Source organism: Phoca vitulina, unplaced genomic scaffold, assembly GCF_004348235.1.
Source record: "Phoca vitulina isolate PV1807 unplaced genomic scaffold, GSC_HSeal_1.0 scaffold97, whole genome shotgun sequence".
NCBI classification, from domain to species: Eukaryota; Metazoa; Chordata; class Mammalia; order Carnivora; family Phocidae; genus Phoca; species Phoca vitulina.
The window spans coordinates 1,833,979-1,850,679 of record NW_022589800.1 but is presented as its reverse complement, the minus strand read 5'-3'; the positions used below and the strand labels follow the sequence as shown (position 1 = coordinate 1,850,679).

The 16,701-nt window shown below is 39.9% G+C and overlaps 2 protein-coding genes across 2 annotated transcripts in view; one reads left to right on the top strand and one right to left on the bottom strand.

Moving 5' to 3' along the window:
* The window catches only part of LOC116627476 (interferon-activable protein 203-like), a 30,263-nt gene extending 24,779 nt beyond the window's left edge, over positions 1–5,484 (top strand). The window contains exons 6-8 of the mRNA XM_032397239.1: positions 1,177–1,596; positions 2,961–3,146; positions 4,124–5,484. Coding sequence (XP_032253130.1) covers positions 1,177–1,596; positions 2,961–3,146; positions 4,124–4,192 — 675 coding nt within the window. The 3' untranslated portion in view covers positions 4,193–5,484. The remainder of the gene's footprint in view (positions 1–1,176; positions 1,597–2,960; positions 3,147–4,123) is intronic.
* A 7,433-nt stretch (positions 5,485–12,917) lies between these two features.
* On the bottom strand, positions 12,918–16,473 carry AIM2 (absent in melanoma 2; the record flags this gene model as incomplete). Its single annotated transcript, XM_032397215.1, is given in 6 exon segments — positions 12,918–12,938; positions 13,713–13,813; positions 13,816–13,888; positions 16,291–16,402; positions 16,404–16,458; positions 16,461–16,473. Coding segments are annotated over 6 exon segments (375 nt in total), but the record flags the coding sequence as incomplete, so codon positions are not given.
* Between the last annotated feature and the right edge of the window lie 228 nt (positions 16,474–16,701).

Genomic DNA, 16,701 nt, shown 5'->3' with positions numbered 1-16,701 from the left:
TTCCAACAGAGAAGTGTGGTAAAGGGGGAAATTATTCTCCTCCTTTACCCTTCTAAGTTCTTGGCTGAGACCCCTATAATAAGAGACAAGATTAATAAGAGAAAAACAAGCAGAAGTTTGTTATAATATATATACTTCATATATACCTGGGAGAAACCAGGGAAAAATTAGTAACTCCCTGAGGTGGACTAAACCACTGGCTAAAATATCATCTTCAGCTAAAGACAAGAGAAAGGAAGGTGTGGAGGCCACTTATGGAGATTACCAGGAAAAGTGGATAAACAAGGGTGTTTGTTATGCAGATTTCAGTCAGGTCATTTTTCATCATAAGATTTTCTTGTGATTTAGAGTTGTCCTTCTCTTCCTGGTGGAGAGAGAGACACTCTTACAAATGGCATGTTCCTTACAAAAGGGCAATTTCTATTCTCTTTGTAGAGCTTTTCCTATATCTGCTATTTTTTTAAATAATCAGCTCAAAATAATTCTATGCCAAGGAAGCATATTTTCAGATGGCTCATTCTGCTACTCTTCAAGAGCCTGGAGCCAGGGCATTTCCAAATTAGTGAAGTTCATGAGATTCTCCAGTGCTTGTTTAATCTCTTTTTAGCACGGTACTTCTTGGAAAAGGGCTAGTGGTTTCTGTCTTTCAGTTGTGACTTCTACTGGGATTGATTCCAGATGAAATCAGTGGTTTCTGACTGGAGCCTTTCCCACTGTCAGTGCTGTTAGGATGATTTATTTCCTTCCCTATTTATATCTTACTTTGCTCACTAAAATGAATTGATTGGTAAATTAAGATGATATATTCATCCTCATCTCTACTGGGAATCCCTTCATGACAACATGGCTATTGCCCACTTCCTCTATGCTTGACAGAGCTCTCCTAGGAGAAATACTTTTTATCTTGGATTAATCACATTTAAAGAAAAAATATTATTCCTCCCAAACTCATAAAATAATGAAGAAAATAAATAAAATTATGTTTAACTCTTCTCCATGTCTTTCACAGGCTACATTATACCAGGTCAGCCATTTCTGCCTAGCTCATTTTTTTCCAAATCTATCCAATCAGGTATTTCTGGAGGCTCAACATTGAGCCTAGGTGACTCGCACTAGAAAGTGACTGTGTATTCCCTTTCTTAACTGTGGCTCTTTTTGATGTGTACTTCCACATAGAAACCAAGATTGAAGGCTGTACCTAGAGAAGCTTCCATAGAAGAGGGTTTCCAGAAGGGCCCCAAGGAAGTGATGGTGCTGAAAGCAACAGAACCATTTGCATATGATCTCATGGAAGCAGAGAGAAAGATGTTCCATGCCACTGTGGCTACTGAGAGCCAATTCTTCCAAGTGAAGGTTTTTCATGTCAGCCTGAAGGAGAAGTTCATCCCAAAGAAAGTCATCACCATATCAGATTACCATGGTCGCAATGGGTTCCTGGAGGTGTACAAAGCCACTTGTGTGTCTGATGTCAATGCTGACCGAAAGATGGAAATCTCAAGCAGACTGATCCAAAATGCAAATGCAACTCCTAAAATCAATAATCTTTACTCACAGGAGCCAGGAACATTTGTGAGTGGGATATATCAGGTGCATAAGGTAAGCCCAACACCATTGTTTTGTACTATTTCTTCTGCAACCCCAGAATTTGAAGGTCTGACTTGCCAAGTAGAGTTTGGTTAACTTCTGAAACACAGGAACTCAAGGCCCCAGTGACCAGAGTAGTTGGGTAGAAGCTTCCCACTTCAGGATACGGGATAGAAAAACTCTTCATATTCTGCTTCCCAAGGTAATGCCATGCAAATTCTACAGAAAGAGATTTCCCAGAATCCTTGGCACTTATCAGATATGATGATCCATTCACAGGTATCCTGGCCCAGTACAGTGCAGACTTTCTATTAGTATACATATCCTTATGATTTTGTTTGAGTTTTGTTTCATCCATTTCAGTGACAGCTTAAGTTAACTGTGAATAGTTACCCTCCCAAACTTGGATGCTAGTTTTGACAACCAGAGTAAAAAATAAAAAGATGACTCTGCCCTAAAATGCAGCTGTTTCCAACAGTTAGCTAAGATTCTGATCATCTGAATCCTAAAGTGCTCTTCTCTTCACATTCACTCATCAAAATATTGTACGGCAACTGACTTTGGCATTATCTAATAGGAAATATAGATATTGAAAAGACTAGAGAAATCATGTTGTTTAATACTCAATTTATGTGGCACCTGGGTGGCTCAGTCAGTTAAGCGTCCAACTCTTGATTTCAGCTCAGGTCATGATTTCAGGGTTCTGAGATTGAGCCCCACATTGGTCTCCATGCTGGGTGTGGAGTCTGCTTAAGATTCTCTCTCTCCATCTCCAATGACCCCTCCCCCCCCAAAATTTTTTTTAAATACTTAATTTATTAATATGGTCAATAAAATGCAGAATTTGGGTTAATTCTTAGAATTAGTGAAGGTATTTCTGTCCCAACTCATCATGGAAATACTAAGTTGAGCCAACCTTACTTTTCTATGGGAAGTTTTGTTCCATATTCCATTAAAGGTGTCTTCTAGGGTGGCTCTTTCCTTCTACCCCTGTTGTTTCCTGCGCCCTCTGTGTAAGTGGCTGTGCACACAGGTGCATATGCAGAATTAGTGAGTAGTGAGTGAGAAGGAACCTAGAACAATGGGACTAGATGATCTAGATTCAGGATTCAGGCAGAATGGGAGGAGTGAATAAATAGACAATGGAGAAGAATTACAGAAATGACATAATCTACTTAATGATGATTAGTGGCAATCCTCAGACTCATAAGAATTCTCTGAACAAAATATTTTAAGCTATTTGCCACCCCTCGTTCTGAACCTCCAGCTCATATTAACCTGTCAAAGACAAAAGTTTACACCCACACCCTGTGTTTCTCATAGATGTGGAAACCTGATCCAGTTCTCAGGAGAAGGGTGTTGATTTTCTTTTGCAGAAAAAAGTGTTGAATGAACACATCATTTTGTATGAAATACAAGATAATACAGGGAAGATGGAGGTCTTGGTGTATGGACGACTTACCAAAATCAACTGTGAGGAAGGTGATAAACTCAAACTCATCTGCTTTGAACTAAGTGCGGATCCGAGACAGCTGAGATCTGTAATTCACAGTTTCATCAAGGTGGGAACTTCTGGGGAACATCATTTTTCCAACATAGAAGACTTAAAGAAAACTAGACTGACTGTCCTTTCCATCATTCTTTCTTTTTTTAAAGAAAGAGATTTTTAATCATGTTGAAGAGAGAAACCCTAGAGAGGCCTTCCAAGTATATAAAATTAGCTAAGTATTGTAGAATCGGTTGAATGTATCAAAGAAGGGAGATTATTTAGTATATTTGGGCTTCATTAAGGCAGATTTGCTTCAAATCCTGGCTCTGTGATTTCCTAACTGGCTAGTGGACTTAAATACCAAGAACCTCAGGTCCTTCATCTAAAATATGGGGGAAATGTCATCTATCCCAGAGGATGTTAAAGAGAGCTCATACCAGACCTAAATGATCAACAGTGCCCCTGAATATGTCAAAACACAAAGTGAGCTGCCTTTAATGAGATATACAGACTGGTCTACACAGACAGATGGGGTTGGTACTAAAGGACTAAGTCCATGTTCTTTGTCACACACATCCATGAGGGATTGTGGGAAGACCATCAAAGGCTAATACCAGAGTGAAACAGATCAATACAAAGGTTGATGCATTCAGACACACAGCAGTCACCCACTCTTAGGTCTCTCCAGTTCTGAGGCCCTCAAACTTTCCAGCCTTTCCCTCACAGCCTCACACTCTCCTCCCACCTGTCTTCCCAGTGAGAACCTTCCCCCTCAGCTCTTTGCATTGAGTACATCTGCTCCTTCCTCTCTCCTGCCCTGTCCACATGTACTCATGCTGTGTGTGAGTGACTATCTCATTTCAGGATCTCAATCAAGGTTGGGGGGTGAATCAAAGGACAGGAATTCACTGAAGGCGAGAGGTGAGAGTGAGAGCTTTACAGGAAGAAGAGAGAAGGGGATGTAGTCAGTGGCTGGGAGAAAGAGTCAGTGCAGGGAGAAAGAATCAGCCGCATCTCAACTGCTCTGTCTTCATCTCTTTCTTCTTCAAGGTCATCAAGTCCAGGAAAAACAAGAAACAACCACTTAATCCTGATTCACATATGGAAACCTCGCTATAACACCCTTCTAAAAACCTGGATGCCATTAACAATGATGTCTGTGGAGGTAAAATCTAATTATAGAAAAAAAATACATATATATGAGACAAATTCAGTGATAGATATACCAGCTATTGCCGCTAGGGAATAGAGTGCTAATGGGTACTTTTTATTTCCTTTTCTATACTTTTCTGTGCCATCCTATCGCCATATTTTGCATGTATAATTTTTATAATTTGGAAAAAATAATAAACTTTTTTTTTCTAAAGGAGTGCTATAACAGGAGTCTAACTCGTTGGTATGTTGCTTAAAAGCAAATCGTCTGTGGCCCGCAGATCAGGGTGGGGCACCCAGGTCCCAAGCAGTATTTGCATTTATACTTTGGGTGTGATCTTGACAAGGTAAGGCTGGGGTCAAGAACAGGCATGTTGAATGGGCTGTGCCCTGCTCAGAGAAAGCCAGCTGAGGGCACATGTTAGCACAGAAACCCTCTGTGCTTCAGTTGCCAAGCCCTGTGTCCCAGGGAAGAGTTGCTTTAGCTCCGAACAATCTATTCAGAATTGGTGTCCCTGAGGGGGCATAATGGCTCATTGGTCTGTCAAATGAGGCACCTTCTGGCAATTTGCATGAAGGCGCTTCACTGTTTCACGTGATTCTAGCCCTGTGTGACGTCAAGCACCAACAGCTCAGTAGCTGTGCAACCATATTTCCTGGTTCTCATGCTGCACAAAGGTGGATTCCATCAGGAAGTTGCCCCAGGCAAAGATCTGCATCAGGCAAGCACTGAAGAAGCATTAATTTCCTATAGAGTACAATGGCAGAAAGTAGGTATCCCAAAACTGACATTTACAGTCTATTTCTTGATCCCATATTTACTACCTGGTGTTTTGCAATTACTTTGTGTCACTTAGTCTCCAGCCTAGCCATAGATGGTTGATAGTTTTCTCCTCTTTACTCTCCTCATATGAGAAAAGCAAGGAACAGGAAGGTGAAATCGCTTTCTCCTAATGATACTCAGATTCAATCCCAGTCCTCGGTTGAGAATCAGGCTGTGGTCCTGGTTTGTGGTAGGTGTGTGAGGGGGAGGGAAGGAGGATGAGGTGGAAGCTGTGAAGGATGGAATGGGGTGTCTCCCTCCGGGAAGGTCCAAGGTTGTTTATGTGCAACTAATCTAAGGAAAACGGCATTACAGATCTGCCTTCACGGTTTGGGGCCAAGGTCCGTGGAAAAAGAATGAGTTGTTCTCGCTTGTACCGCCTCCTTTCTGATGGTGGGTCTTGTTCTGGAGGCTTAGATGCCAAGAGTAAAATATATACCTGTTTTTATCTCCTTGAGTGATACCATTTTAATAACATATAGAAATAATAATATGCATTAATATATTAATAATATACTAGTTAATAATATATATTATTAAGATAGATACACAATATATATTAAATATGGTATATACATAGTATTTATAGTATAGATTTACATTCAAGGTAATTTTGGTCATTTTGGGAAACCAGACAGTGAAGGAACATAGAAGTACTGAGTCCAGCCTCTTCATCTGCAATGAAAAAAGTGAAGTTTAGAGAGATTGAGGGAAGTCGTCAAGATCATAGCATCCCTCAGCTAGTTCAGGAATGCTGAGAAGATGTCACCGACTGCTAAAACTTCCTCCAAATCAGACTCGATTTATGGACCCTCAGGATTAAGAAGGCTTCACACAGAAATGATTTGTATTCTGAGCTACATACTCATAGTCTTTATGTTCTTACTCTTACTGCTTCAGATTCGTATTACTTTATACAAACTTTCTGTAATTGACTATTCTATAGGATGCAGGTAACGGTGATTAAGAGTTAAAGAATAAGCTCTTGCAGCGACCTGTCCAATCCGTGTTCTGACTCTCCTTACTGATGTGCTGATTCCCTCTGGAACTTACTGCTTCCAAGCATACTGTGTCTCTAAAGGAGATAAACAGGATATGGCCCCCCACCCAAAAGAATTGGGGTCTTTGATTTTGTGTTCGTCTAAATAGCTTCATCCTCTAGTGCCATGGACCTGCTCTATCTTCTATTTTTGCACTTTGCCCCCTTTGGAGTTTCTCCTCTACCCCAGCATGAAGTAGGTGAGAAGCTAGAAGTTCCCCTAGATTTGAAGTGTGGGATCCAAGAGAAATTCACAACTCAGAGATGCTATCTACCATCACAAACTCCTCATTGCTATAGTTGTACCAAGTGGTCTTAAGGTATGCAGGAGGCAGAGAAATATCTGCAAGTATCTCGAAGTATCACCGTACGGCTCTGATGAGAAGATGTACATCCAAACTGAATGCCTCGTTTTCTTCATTTGTAAAAATAGAGCTAATAATGGTGAAAACATAATAGTTATTATCTGTGGTGGCCATTAAACAAGGCATCTGTACAAAGCACTTAACAATTAGCTAGCCTGTAATATTTAGTAAAGAAAGCTATTACACTGCTGTTTGTAACTTGCGTTTCCTATTTAACGGTATGTGTTATAAATCTTTATGTGTCAGAACATAGTCATAAACTGTAGTCATATTCAATAACAAATTTATCATGACTATTTTAACTCACTGTTTACTTCACTTATTTTGAATTATTCTTTATTTAAAACAGTATTTATGTAATGCCCATAAGCCAACATATTTCTAGGCTAAATACCTATAAGTGGGGTTTTTGGATCAAGGAATATGAATATATGTGTTAATAATATTGCCAAATTGATGTGCCAATTAATACTTCTGAGAACACTGTTCTTAATAATTATATCATTATCACATTCATAAACTGCATATTATTAATCTAACAAATAAGAAATACTCATTGTTTTAAAATCCTTGATCTGGGGGCATCTGGCTGGCTCAGTCATGTGACTTCTTGATCTTGGGGCTATGAGTTCAAGCCCCACGTTGGGCATAGAGATCATTAAAATAATAATAATAATAAAATCCTTGATCCAGTTTTTGTGAGTCTTTAAAAAAATAGCTTCATCTTATTTATTATAAAAGCAATGGGTGCTTATTCTAGAGAGATCAAAAACACAATCAAAAGGGTATTAAAAACATACACAATTTTATCTTCCTATGTGCTACATATTTTCCATTTTTTAAATTAAGGTATAATATGCATACAGTAAAATTCACTGTTATTAGTGCAAAGTTCTTTGAGGTTCTTTTTAAAGATTTTATTTATTTATTTATAGAGTGTGCATGAGCAGGGGGAGGGGTAAAGGGACAGGGAGAAAGAGAAAGAACCTGTTTGGTTTTTTTTTTTAAGATTTTATTTATTTATTTATTTGACAGAGAGAAAGCAAGAAAGGGAACACAAGCAGGGGGAGTGGGAGAGGTAGAAGCAGGCTTCCCACTGAGCAGGGAGCCCGATGCGGGACTCAATCCCAGGACCCTGGGATCATGACCTCAGCTGAAGGCAGACACTTAACGACTGAGCCACCCAGGCGCCCCAAAGAGAAAGAATCTCAAGCCTACTCCACGCTGAGTGAGGAGCCCAACACCAGGCTTAATCTCATGACCCTGAGATCATGACCTGAGCCAAAATCAAGAGCCACGAGGCACCCAAAGTTCTTTGAGTTTTTACAAGTGCATGCAGTTTAACCACCACAAAATCAAGATCTAGAACAATTCAACTGTAGCCAAAATTTCCTTCATGCTACTTTATTATTTACTCTTCCCCCGATTCCAGGCTCCTGACAACCACTGATATAGTTTCTTTTTTTTTTAAGTTAAATCTACTATTAAAGTATAATCGATGTATAATGTTATATTAGTTTTAGGTGTACAACATATTGATTCAGCAATTCTGTACATCATTCAATACCCACCATAAGTGTGGTCCACCTCTGTCACCAGACATGATTACAATATTATCGACTATATTCCCTATGCTGTACTTTTCATCTCCATGACTTATTTATTTTATACTTTTGCCTGTTCCAGAATTTCACAAAGTGGAATTAAAAATGTATATATGGGGCACCTAAGTGGCACCGTTGGTTAAGCGTCCAACTCTTGATTTTGGCTCCGGTCATGATCTCAGCATCATGAGATCGAGCCTGGCCACAGGCTCCCCTCTGGTCATGAAGCCTGCTTGAGATTCCCTCACTCTCTCTCTCTCTGCCCCAGCCTTCGCTTGTGAGCACTCTCTCTCTCTAAAAAAAATAAAATAAAATAAAAATGTGTATAGAGTTCTGAGTCTGGCTTCTTTCACTTAGTATGATGCATTTATGATTCATCCATGTAGTTGTGTGTATCTGTAGTTTATTCTTTTTTTGTTGTGTGGAATTCAATTGTGTGGATCTACCGAAGTTTGTTTATCCATTCCCCAGGTGAGGAACAATTGAGTGGTGTACAATTTTGCCTAATTACACATCAAACTTCTAGAAATATTCACATACAGATGTTTGTGTGGACACAGGTTATCATTTCACATGGAAAACCTTGGATCAAGATGCTGGTTCAATGCAAGCATATGCTTAAATTTACAAGAAATTTCCAAACTGCTTTCTAAAGTGACTGTAACATTGCTCATTCCTATCTGCAGTGTGTGAACATTTCATTGGCTCTGCATCCTCCACAGGCTCAGCCTTGCACGTATGTGTTAACTTTTTAAAAAGCCTGCAGAACTCTTTGCTAAGTGGTTGTGTCATTTGACGCTCCTACGGTTCTGGTTCCTTCCTGACCCCATCAGTACTTGGCGTGGCCAGTCTTTTTCAATTTCAGCCCATCAAGTTGGTGCATAGTTGCATCCCATTGCAGCTTTAATGTGAATTTCCCCTAAAGACGAATTATTTTGAGCAGCTTGTTAGGTGCTCATTTGCCACCTGTGTATCTTTTTTTTTTTTCCTTTTTAAAAATTCGGTTGTTTGTTCTTATGGAGTTTTAAGAGTTCATTATAAATTCTGGGAACAGGATTTTTAGCAGCTATGTGACTATCAAATACTAAGTCTCAAATTATGATATACTTTTCTATGCCTTAAAGGTACCTTTCCAAGAGAATTTTTTTATGTTGATAAAGTTAAATTATCAGAAAAATGTATCCTGTGTGCTTTTGGAGTTATATCTAAGAAATCTTTGCCTAAACCAACATCACAGATTTTCTCTTGTGTTTCTTCTAGTTTTATAGTTTTGGGTTCTGCATTTAAGTCAAGGATCCATTTGAGTTAATTTTTATGCAGAGAGCAAGGTATGGATCAGGTTCATTTTTTTAAATATGAATATTCCATTCTGGTATTATTTGTTCAAAAATGATCCTTTCTCCATCAAATTGTGGTTGTACTTTTGTAGAAAATCAACAGATTGTATATGTGTGGGCCTATTTCTGAACTGTTACTTCCATTAGGTCTGAATGCCAATCCTTTTTCCAATATGACAAGCTATCTTATTATATATGTCTCTTTTAAAAATATTTTTTAGTCTATGCCTTAGAGCTTACAACACATGTCTTCAATCAGAAAGTATCTTCAAATATCACCATGCTACTTGGCATGTTGTGTAAGGATCTTCCAGTAGCATATTCCTAATTCCTCCCTCTCCTATTTTGTGCTATTGATGCCAAATATTTTACTTTTTTAAAAGATTTTATTTATTTATTTGACAGAGAGAGACACAGCAAGAGAGGGAACACAAGCAGGGGGAGTGGGAGAGGGAGAAGCAGGCTTCCCGCCGAGCAGGGAGCCTGATGCGGGGCTCGATCCCAGGACCCTGGGATCATGACCTGGGCTGAAGGCAGATGCTTAACGACTGAGACACCAGGCATCCCAGACAAATATTTTACTTTTATTTATTCTACAAACACATAATACTTTGCTAATATTTTTGCTTCAGACTAGGAATTGGCAAACGGTGGCCCATAGGCTTCGTCCAGCCCATTGACTGTTTTTGTCAAGATGCTACCTGTTTTTGTACAGCCCACAAGTAAAGAATGGTCTTTACCTGTTTTTGATGTTTGGGTGGAAAAAAATCAAAAGAATATTGTATGACACATGAAAATTATAAAAAATTCCAATTTCAGCATCCATAATACAGTTTTACTGGAACATAAGCATGCTCATTCATTCATGAATTTTCCAAGAATACTGTTGTAGCCAGTTCAGAGGTCAGCAGCTATAACAGAGACTGTAGGGAACGTATAGTTTAAAGTAAATGTTTGGCCCTTTATGGAACATTTTGCCAACCCCGCCTTTTGAATATCCATTATATTTTAGAGTACTTAAAAATAAGAAAAACAAATTTTATAATACCTTTAGTGTACTTTTCTTTGTATAGATTTAAATTTCCATAGGGCTTTAAATTCCTTTGCCAGGGGCTCCTGGATGGTGCAGTTGGTTGAGTGTCCGACTCTTGGTTTCAGCTCAGGTCATGATCTCGGGGTTGTGGGATTGAGCCCCAGGATGGGCTCCACACTTAGCACTGAATCTGCTTGAAACTCTCTCTCCCTCTCCCTCTATCTCCCCCCCACAATCCCTCTCTCTCAAATAAAGAAATAAATCTTTTAATAAATAAATTCCTGGGGAGCCTGGGTGGCTCAGTTGGTTAAGCGTCTGCCTTCAGCTCAGGTCATGATCCCAGGGTACTGGGATTGAGTCCTGCATCGGGCTCCCTGCTCAGCGGGGAGTCTGTTTCTCCCTCTACCCCTCCCCCCTGCTCATGCTCTCTCTCACTCTCTCACTCATGCTCTCTTTCTCTCTCTCATAAATAAATCTTTAAAATAATAATAAATAAATTCCTTTGCTTAACATTTCTTAACATTTTCTTTAATTCAGTCCCACTCTGAGTAAATTACCTCAGTTTTGTGGGTCTGAAAATGTCTATTTCTCCTCCATGTTTGAATATTTTTTACTAGTTTAGAATTCTGCTTTGACAGTTGTCTTTATCTTTCAGAATATTAAAGATGTCAGTACATGGTCTTCTGGCTTCAATAGTTTCTGACGAGAAATCTGCTGTCATTCTTCCGTCTGTGTCTATGCACCTCCCCCTTGCCCACGCTGCCTTCAGGATTTTTGCTTTGTCTTTTAGCAGTTTGAATATGGTATACCTAAGTGTGTGTGGTTCATTACTAACATTTCATTATTATTATTTATTCTGCCTGGTGTTCTCTGAGATTCTTGGATCTGTGGTGATTTGTCTGTAATTAGTTTTTAAAAATTCTTTAACTTCATCTCTTTTCACATATTCCTTATGTCTCAATCTCTGTTCTCTTTACGGGATTCTAATTGCTGGTATTTTAAACTGCTTGCTATTGTCCCCCATCTCTTAGATATTCTAATCTTTTCATTCTTTACATTTTTTTCTTTTTAATGTTTCCATGTGAGTATTTTTTATCCATCCCTAGGATCTTGACTCTTTCCTGTGCTGTGTCAAGTCTACTGATGATTCTGTCATAGGCTTTCCTCATCCCTATAGCTGTGTTTTTCATTTCTCGTATTTCCAATTCATTCTTTTTCTTAGTTTCCATTTTTCTACTGAAATTGTCCATCCAATGATGCATGTTTTCCATCTATTTGAAATACCCTAACTGATCGTTTGAACATCTGAATCCTATCTAACTTTGTTTTGGTTGATTTGTATCCTTTTTTTTTTTTTTTTTTAAGATTTTATTTACTTATATGGGACAGAGAGAGAGGGACAAAGAGAGAGAGAGCATGAGCAGCTGGAAGGGCAGAGGAGAGGGAGAAGCAGATTTCCCACTGAGCAGGAAGCCTGACACGGGGGGCCCAATCCCAGGACCCTGAGATCATGCCCTCAGCTGAAATCAGAGACTTAACCAACAGAGCCACCCAGGCACCCCAAGATTGATTTGTCTCTTGACATATCTTTTTTCTTCTACTTCTTTGTGTGCCTCACAAATTTTATCAAAAGCTATCCATGATGGTAGAAATTGAGGTAGACAGTATTTCTACCTGGAAATGAGCACAGATTATCTTTTGCTATGACTTTACCATAGTAACTGAATTAATCTGGTCAGGAGCAGAGCTGGCTTTGAGATTTACTGGTGTTATTCGCTCTCAGGGCACCACATGTTTAAACTTCTTCTAGTGCTACACCATTAGCTTTAGGTCTTCCCTTCACACCTGAACCTAAGAATATATCTTTTACATGCTCTTGATCATCCCCTAGCAACTGACTTGTTATTTGGTGCTTCTTTAGCCTGGCAGTCAGCAGCAGGTTGTGGAGTGATGGGGGAGTTCCTCACTCAGCATCGGCCTTTGGAAGGCATTGTATCCTAAGTCTTATGGGTGAGATTTTCACCCCTATCTTGTCCCTCCCTCAGATGTAAGAGAACCCTTTATATTCTGCTCCCAGAACCTATTTCTACCCTTTTTGCAGGAGTAGAACAACTTTTTCTTCCCTCTGTTTTAATAGGTCTTCATCCGTGTCCTAAAGATGGCAGAATTTTGCTTCAATTTTATTCATTCAATGGGTGTTTATTGAACAATGACAGTCTCCCTAAATGTCCACATAGAGCAGAGCCCTATCCTTACCCCAAACTAAACCTGACACAGGGCTGGAGCGAATGAGAAATAAACCTTTACTGTGACAATATGTTGTGATTTTGGAGTTGTTCATCCAACAGTGACCCCCTCCTGGCTAACCTGGGTGGGGGGGAATGCTGCCTTCTGCTGTTCTCGGGCAGCTCAGTCTGGTTGAAGGGGGTATATCAGGTATTCTTCAATTAAATGCTGTTTAGACCAGTTGATCTGAATTGATCCTTTCATTTCAATTTTTGGGCTTAATAACCTGCATGGAGAAAAAATACACATAGTCTGAGAAGTAGTTGATCAGTTACCCCTTCTCTGCTTGCAGTGACTCCATCCTCGTAAAGTATACCTTTCTTTTCTTCTTATAAAATTATCTCCTTCCCTTCCTTCCAGTACATTTTTTCACTCTTGAGTCTCTCTCCTTAAGTTATGTCTGGCCTGAGATATACAGTCCTGCTTAACAAGAGCATGGCACTGTCCCCTGTCTGCACTCCCACTCTTACAAAGACAGGAGCCAGTGGAAACAATGTTGGGGCATGGGGAAGAGGGCCAATTGGTGGCAGCAGCATGCACCAGTGTGAAGGACAGACAAGGGACAGGAGGAGGGAGGCAGCTTATCCTGACTCAGTTGCCCTGGAGTATGGTAAGTGCAGGGATGTCTGGATTGACTCTGAGAAATGTGTCCTCAAGATGTCGGGGACTGTGCCTACTTTTACATACATCTCTCAAAATCATTTGCCCAACTTTGGGCAAACTGTCTGCATTAGACTTACAGTGTCACCAATGAACTCTGTGGGACTGTGTGGGCACCTTCATGTATGTCTCTGCCGTGTGAAACCCATGTCCTCTTGACTGTGTGGGTAGGATATGTGTTTCAGAAAAGGGAGGTTCCTAAGTTCTGTGAGATGCAGGTATACTAAATATCATGGAATTTCACACCATATCCTGTTCTAGAGCACCTGTCCAGCTTTCTGAAAGTAAATACAAAATATCATCCCCTTGAAGGAGAGATTTTCCTCCATGCAACTCCCACCTTAATGAAACTGTGAGCCCCAGATTTCAACTATACTTTTTCTCCAGTTTTCAACAGCCTGAAGAATGTAAGTCAAAGTATATCCCCTTCCTCACACTGACTTTGTTCTGTTTTCCAAGCACCAATGCCTCCATGCTCCCTGTGTTGTCATTTAGGTCAAATAATATATGATTCTTCTGTTTTCTGCAAAAAAATCAACACCCAACCTTTGATAGTCTAATTAAGAAATCAGTCAGATACTAGAAGTGCCGGCAACAACCTCCAGAAGGAAGTACAGACCTTCCTCCACTTATGATGGGGTTATATCCCGATAAACCCATCATAAGTTGAAAACATCATAAGTTGAAAATGGCATTTAATACATCTAACTTACTGAACATCACAGTTTAGCCACACTTACCTTAATCGTGCCCAGAACACTTATACATGAACCTACAGTTGGGCAAAATCATCGAACATAAAGCCTATTTGATAGTAAAGTGTTGCATATCTCATGTAACTTATTGAATCCCATACTGAAAGTGAAAAATGGAATGGTTATATGGGGCAGAATGGTTGTGTGTCAATTGTTGACCCTGGTGATCACGTGGCTGCCTGGGAGCCACGGCTGCTCCCCAGCATCCTGAGAGGGTACCGTCCACACATCACTAACCCAGGAAAAGATGCAAATTCAAAACTCGAGGTACAGTTTCTACTGAATGCATATCACTTTTGCACCATTGCAAAGTCTAAAAATGGTAAGTTGAACTATGGTAGGTCTGTAGAAGGAAACAAATTCAGATTTGAAAGAGGCAGGTACATAAGTAATACGTGTTAGCAAATTCAGGTAGACGTAACTGTCTTACTTAGGACAATTGCCTCCTGTGTCCATCTTTCCAGTCCAAAGCTCCCCTCCTTTGGGAGGCCAGGATGGCTTGAGCCAATAACTGGCAGATGGAAAATATGGGGTTTTTCCGGGGCCAGTAGCCAGAGCAGGCAGTGGAAAGAAGATCCCAGAGTTGGAGGACAGTCACTTAAAACAACCAGTCCAGGAGAGACATGAGCAAATGATGCAAAACCTAGTAGAGTCTAAGTAAGAGTTAGGAATGAGGGAAACAGAAATATTTACCCTAAAATGTGCCATTTGGCATGCAGATTGTTTTTAGCTGAAGGCAATTAAGACCCACAAGACTCAGGAAAAGTTTTTTGCCTCTCCTTTAACTGTATAAAAAATATTTAGATGGGGGCCTATACCAGGAAAAAAGCTATTACCCAAGATAACTGTTTATATAAGACAGACTTAGTGGCGTGGCAGGGCAAACATCTGTGTACCAAACATCGGATCTTCTCATTTTCCTGTGAACTGCCTTGCTCCTCTGAAGCCCCAGACCCCCGCCCCCTTCTCTTTAGCTCGGGACACCATATAAGCCTGACTGTCTGACAATCTCTGAGTCTCATATTTTTTATGGGGCCCCAGTTCATACAAAATTAAGTTTTTCTCCTAAATTTCTGTCTTATGTCAATTTAATTATTAGATCAGTCAAAGAACCTAAAAGGGAAGAAGGGGAAAGTTTGCCACTCTTACGGCAAATGACAAGAAATAACCACAATCAAGTACAAGTCAAAAGGGAGCAGGGTATTAATCAGTTACATGAAAGATCGATAGTATGTTAGGTTTAATTTAATGGGCTAAATGAGTACATGTTTGTGGGTGGTTGCCATATTAAAGGCTCAGAACTGGGATGGAGAATATGGACATCTTATCTAAGGTCATTTTTGGCTTGAATTTTCCAGGAGGACAGATTTGCCCTATCGGTTCCTCTGCAACTAACCCCAAACAGCAGGGCTCATCTAAGGCTCCTGGAGGCAGAGCAAGTGGGGTCCCTCCCTGTAGTCCTTCAGGTCTGACCCCAGTCCAGGGAAGTAGTCACAGCCAGTCCCTCTGAGGCTCCGAGGCAAATAGGTGATTAGTCCTCACTTCTAGTACCTCTCCTCAAACCAACTCTTTTCCTCCTCCACTTTTCCTTCTCCACCTCCTCTTCTCCTTCTTTCTTCTCCTTCTTCTTTCTTCTTCTTCTTCTTCTTCTTCTTCTTCTTCTTCTTCTTCTTCTTTTCTTCTTCTTCTTTTCTTCTTCCTCTTCTTCTTCTTTCTTCTCCTCCTCCTCCTCCTCCTCCTCATTCTTTAGCCTGCTCTACTTATTGGTCTTCCCAGTCAATTAATCTGGCTTATCACTCTACTACAGTGATTGTATATTCACAAAAATAGTAACCTAAAATACAGTTCCTATGTATAAAGTGCAAAAATCACCCAGAGGGCAAACACTGTTCGTGTATGAAGTAATCCCTCTTTCAGAAGCTACAAGGATGAAAGGAAGTTGAAACAGGATTGTGACAGCTTCTTGAGAATAAAACACTTTTAATGTATTTTGGTTTTAGCGTATGCACTCTGCAGCTCTTTACTTTTGGGGGAGAGGTTATTACTTTTGGCTTTATTCTGTATAGAGACTTTGAAATGAATAATTTCTAAATCCTCTTCAAGCTCCTAGTGGAGAATAAGCTAATCTTAGTAAGCAATATAAAATCATATATAGAAACGTACCTTCAGGACTGCAAACAGCCTGTTCACAATTATTCCAAGGGGCTGAGTTTGAAGCTCATTGATCTTTGGGGTTTCACTAGCATTCCTGATAATGCGCTTTGGGACACTGATCTGCATCAAACACAAATGAGGCACCATTCACGTCCAGGAAATGACTGTGCCAATATTTGATATTATAATTATTTTTTTGGAGTGAATTTATCTTTTAGCTCTTATGAAAACTTTCACGAAGGAGAACTGACTGTCTGTAGCGACTATAGCATGGGTACATTTCACCCTGGCAAACTGAATTGTTTGAATGAAACCAAAGCATCTTCCCTGACAGTACTGTGCATTAGCCTTCCACTCCCAATCTGTCACAAATCCTAAGCCTTCTTACCAAATCTCTTTCAATTCAGTGTATTTTCCTCC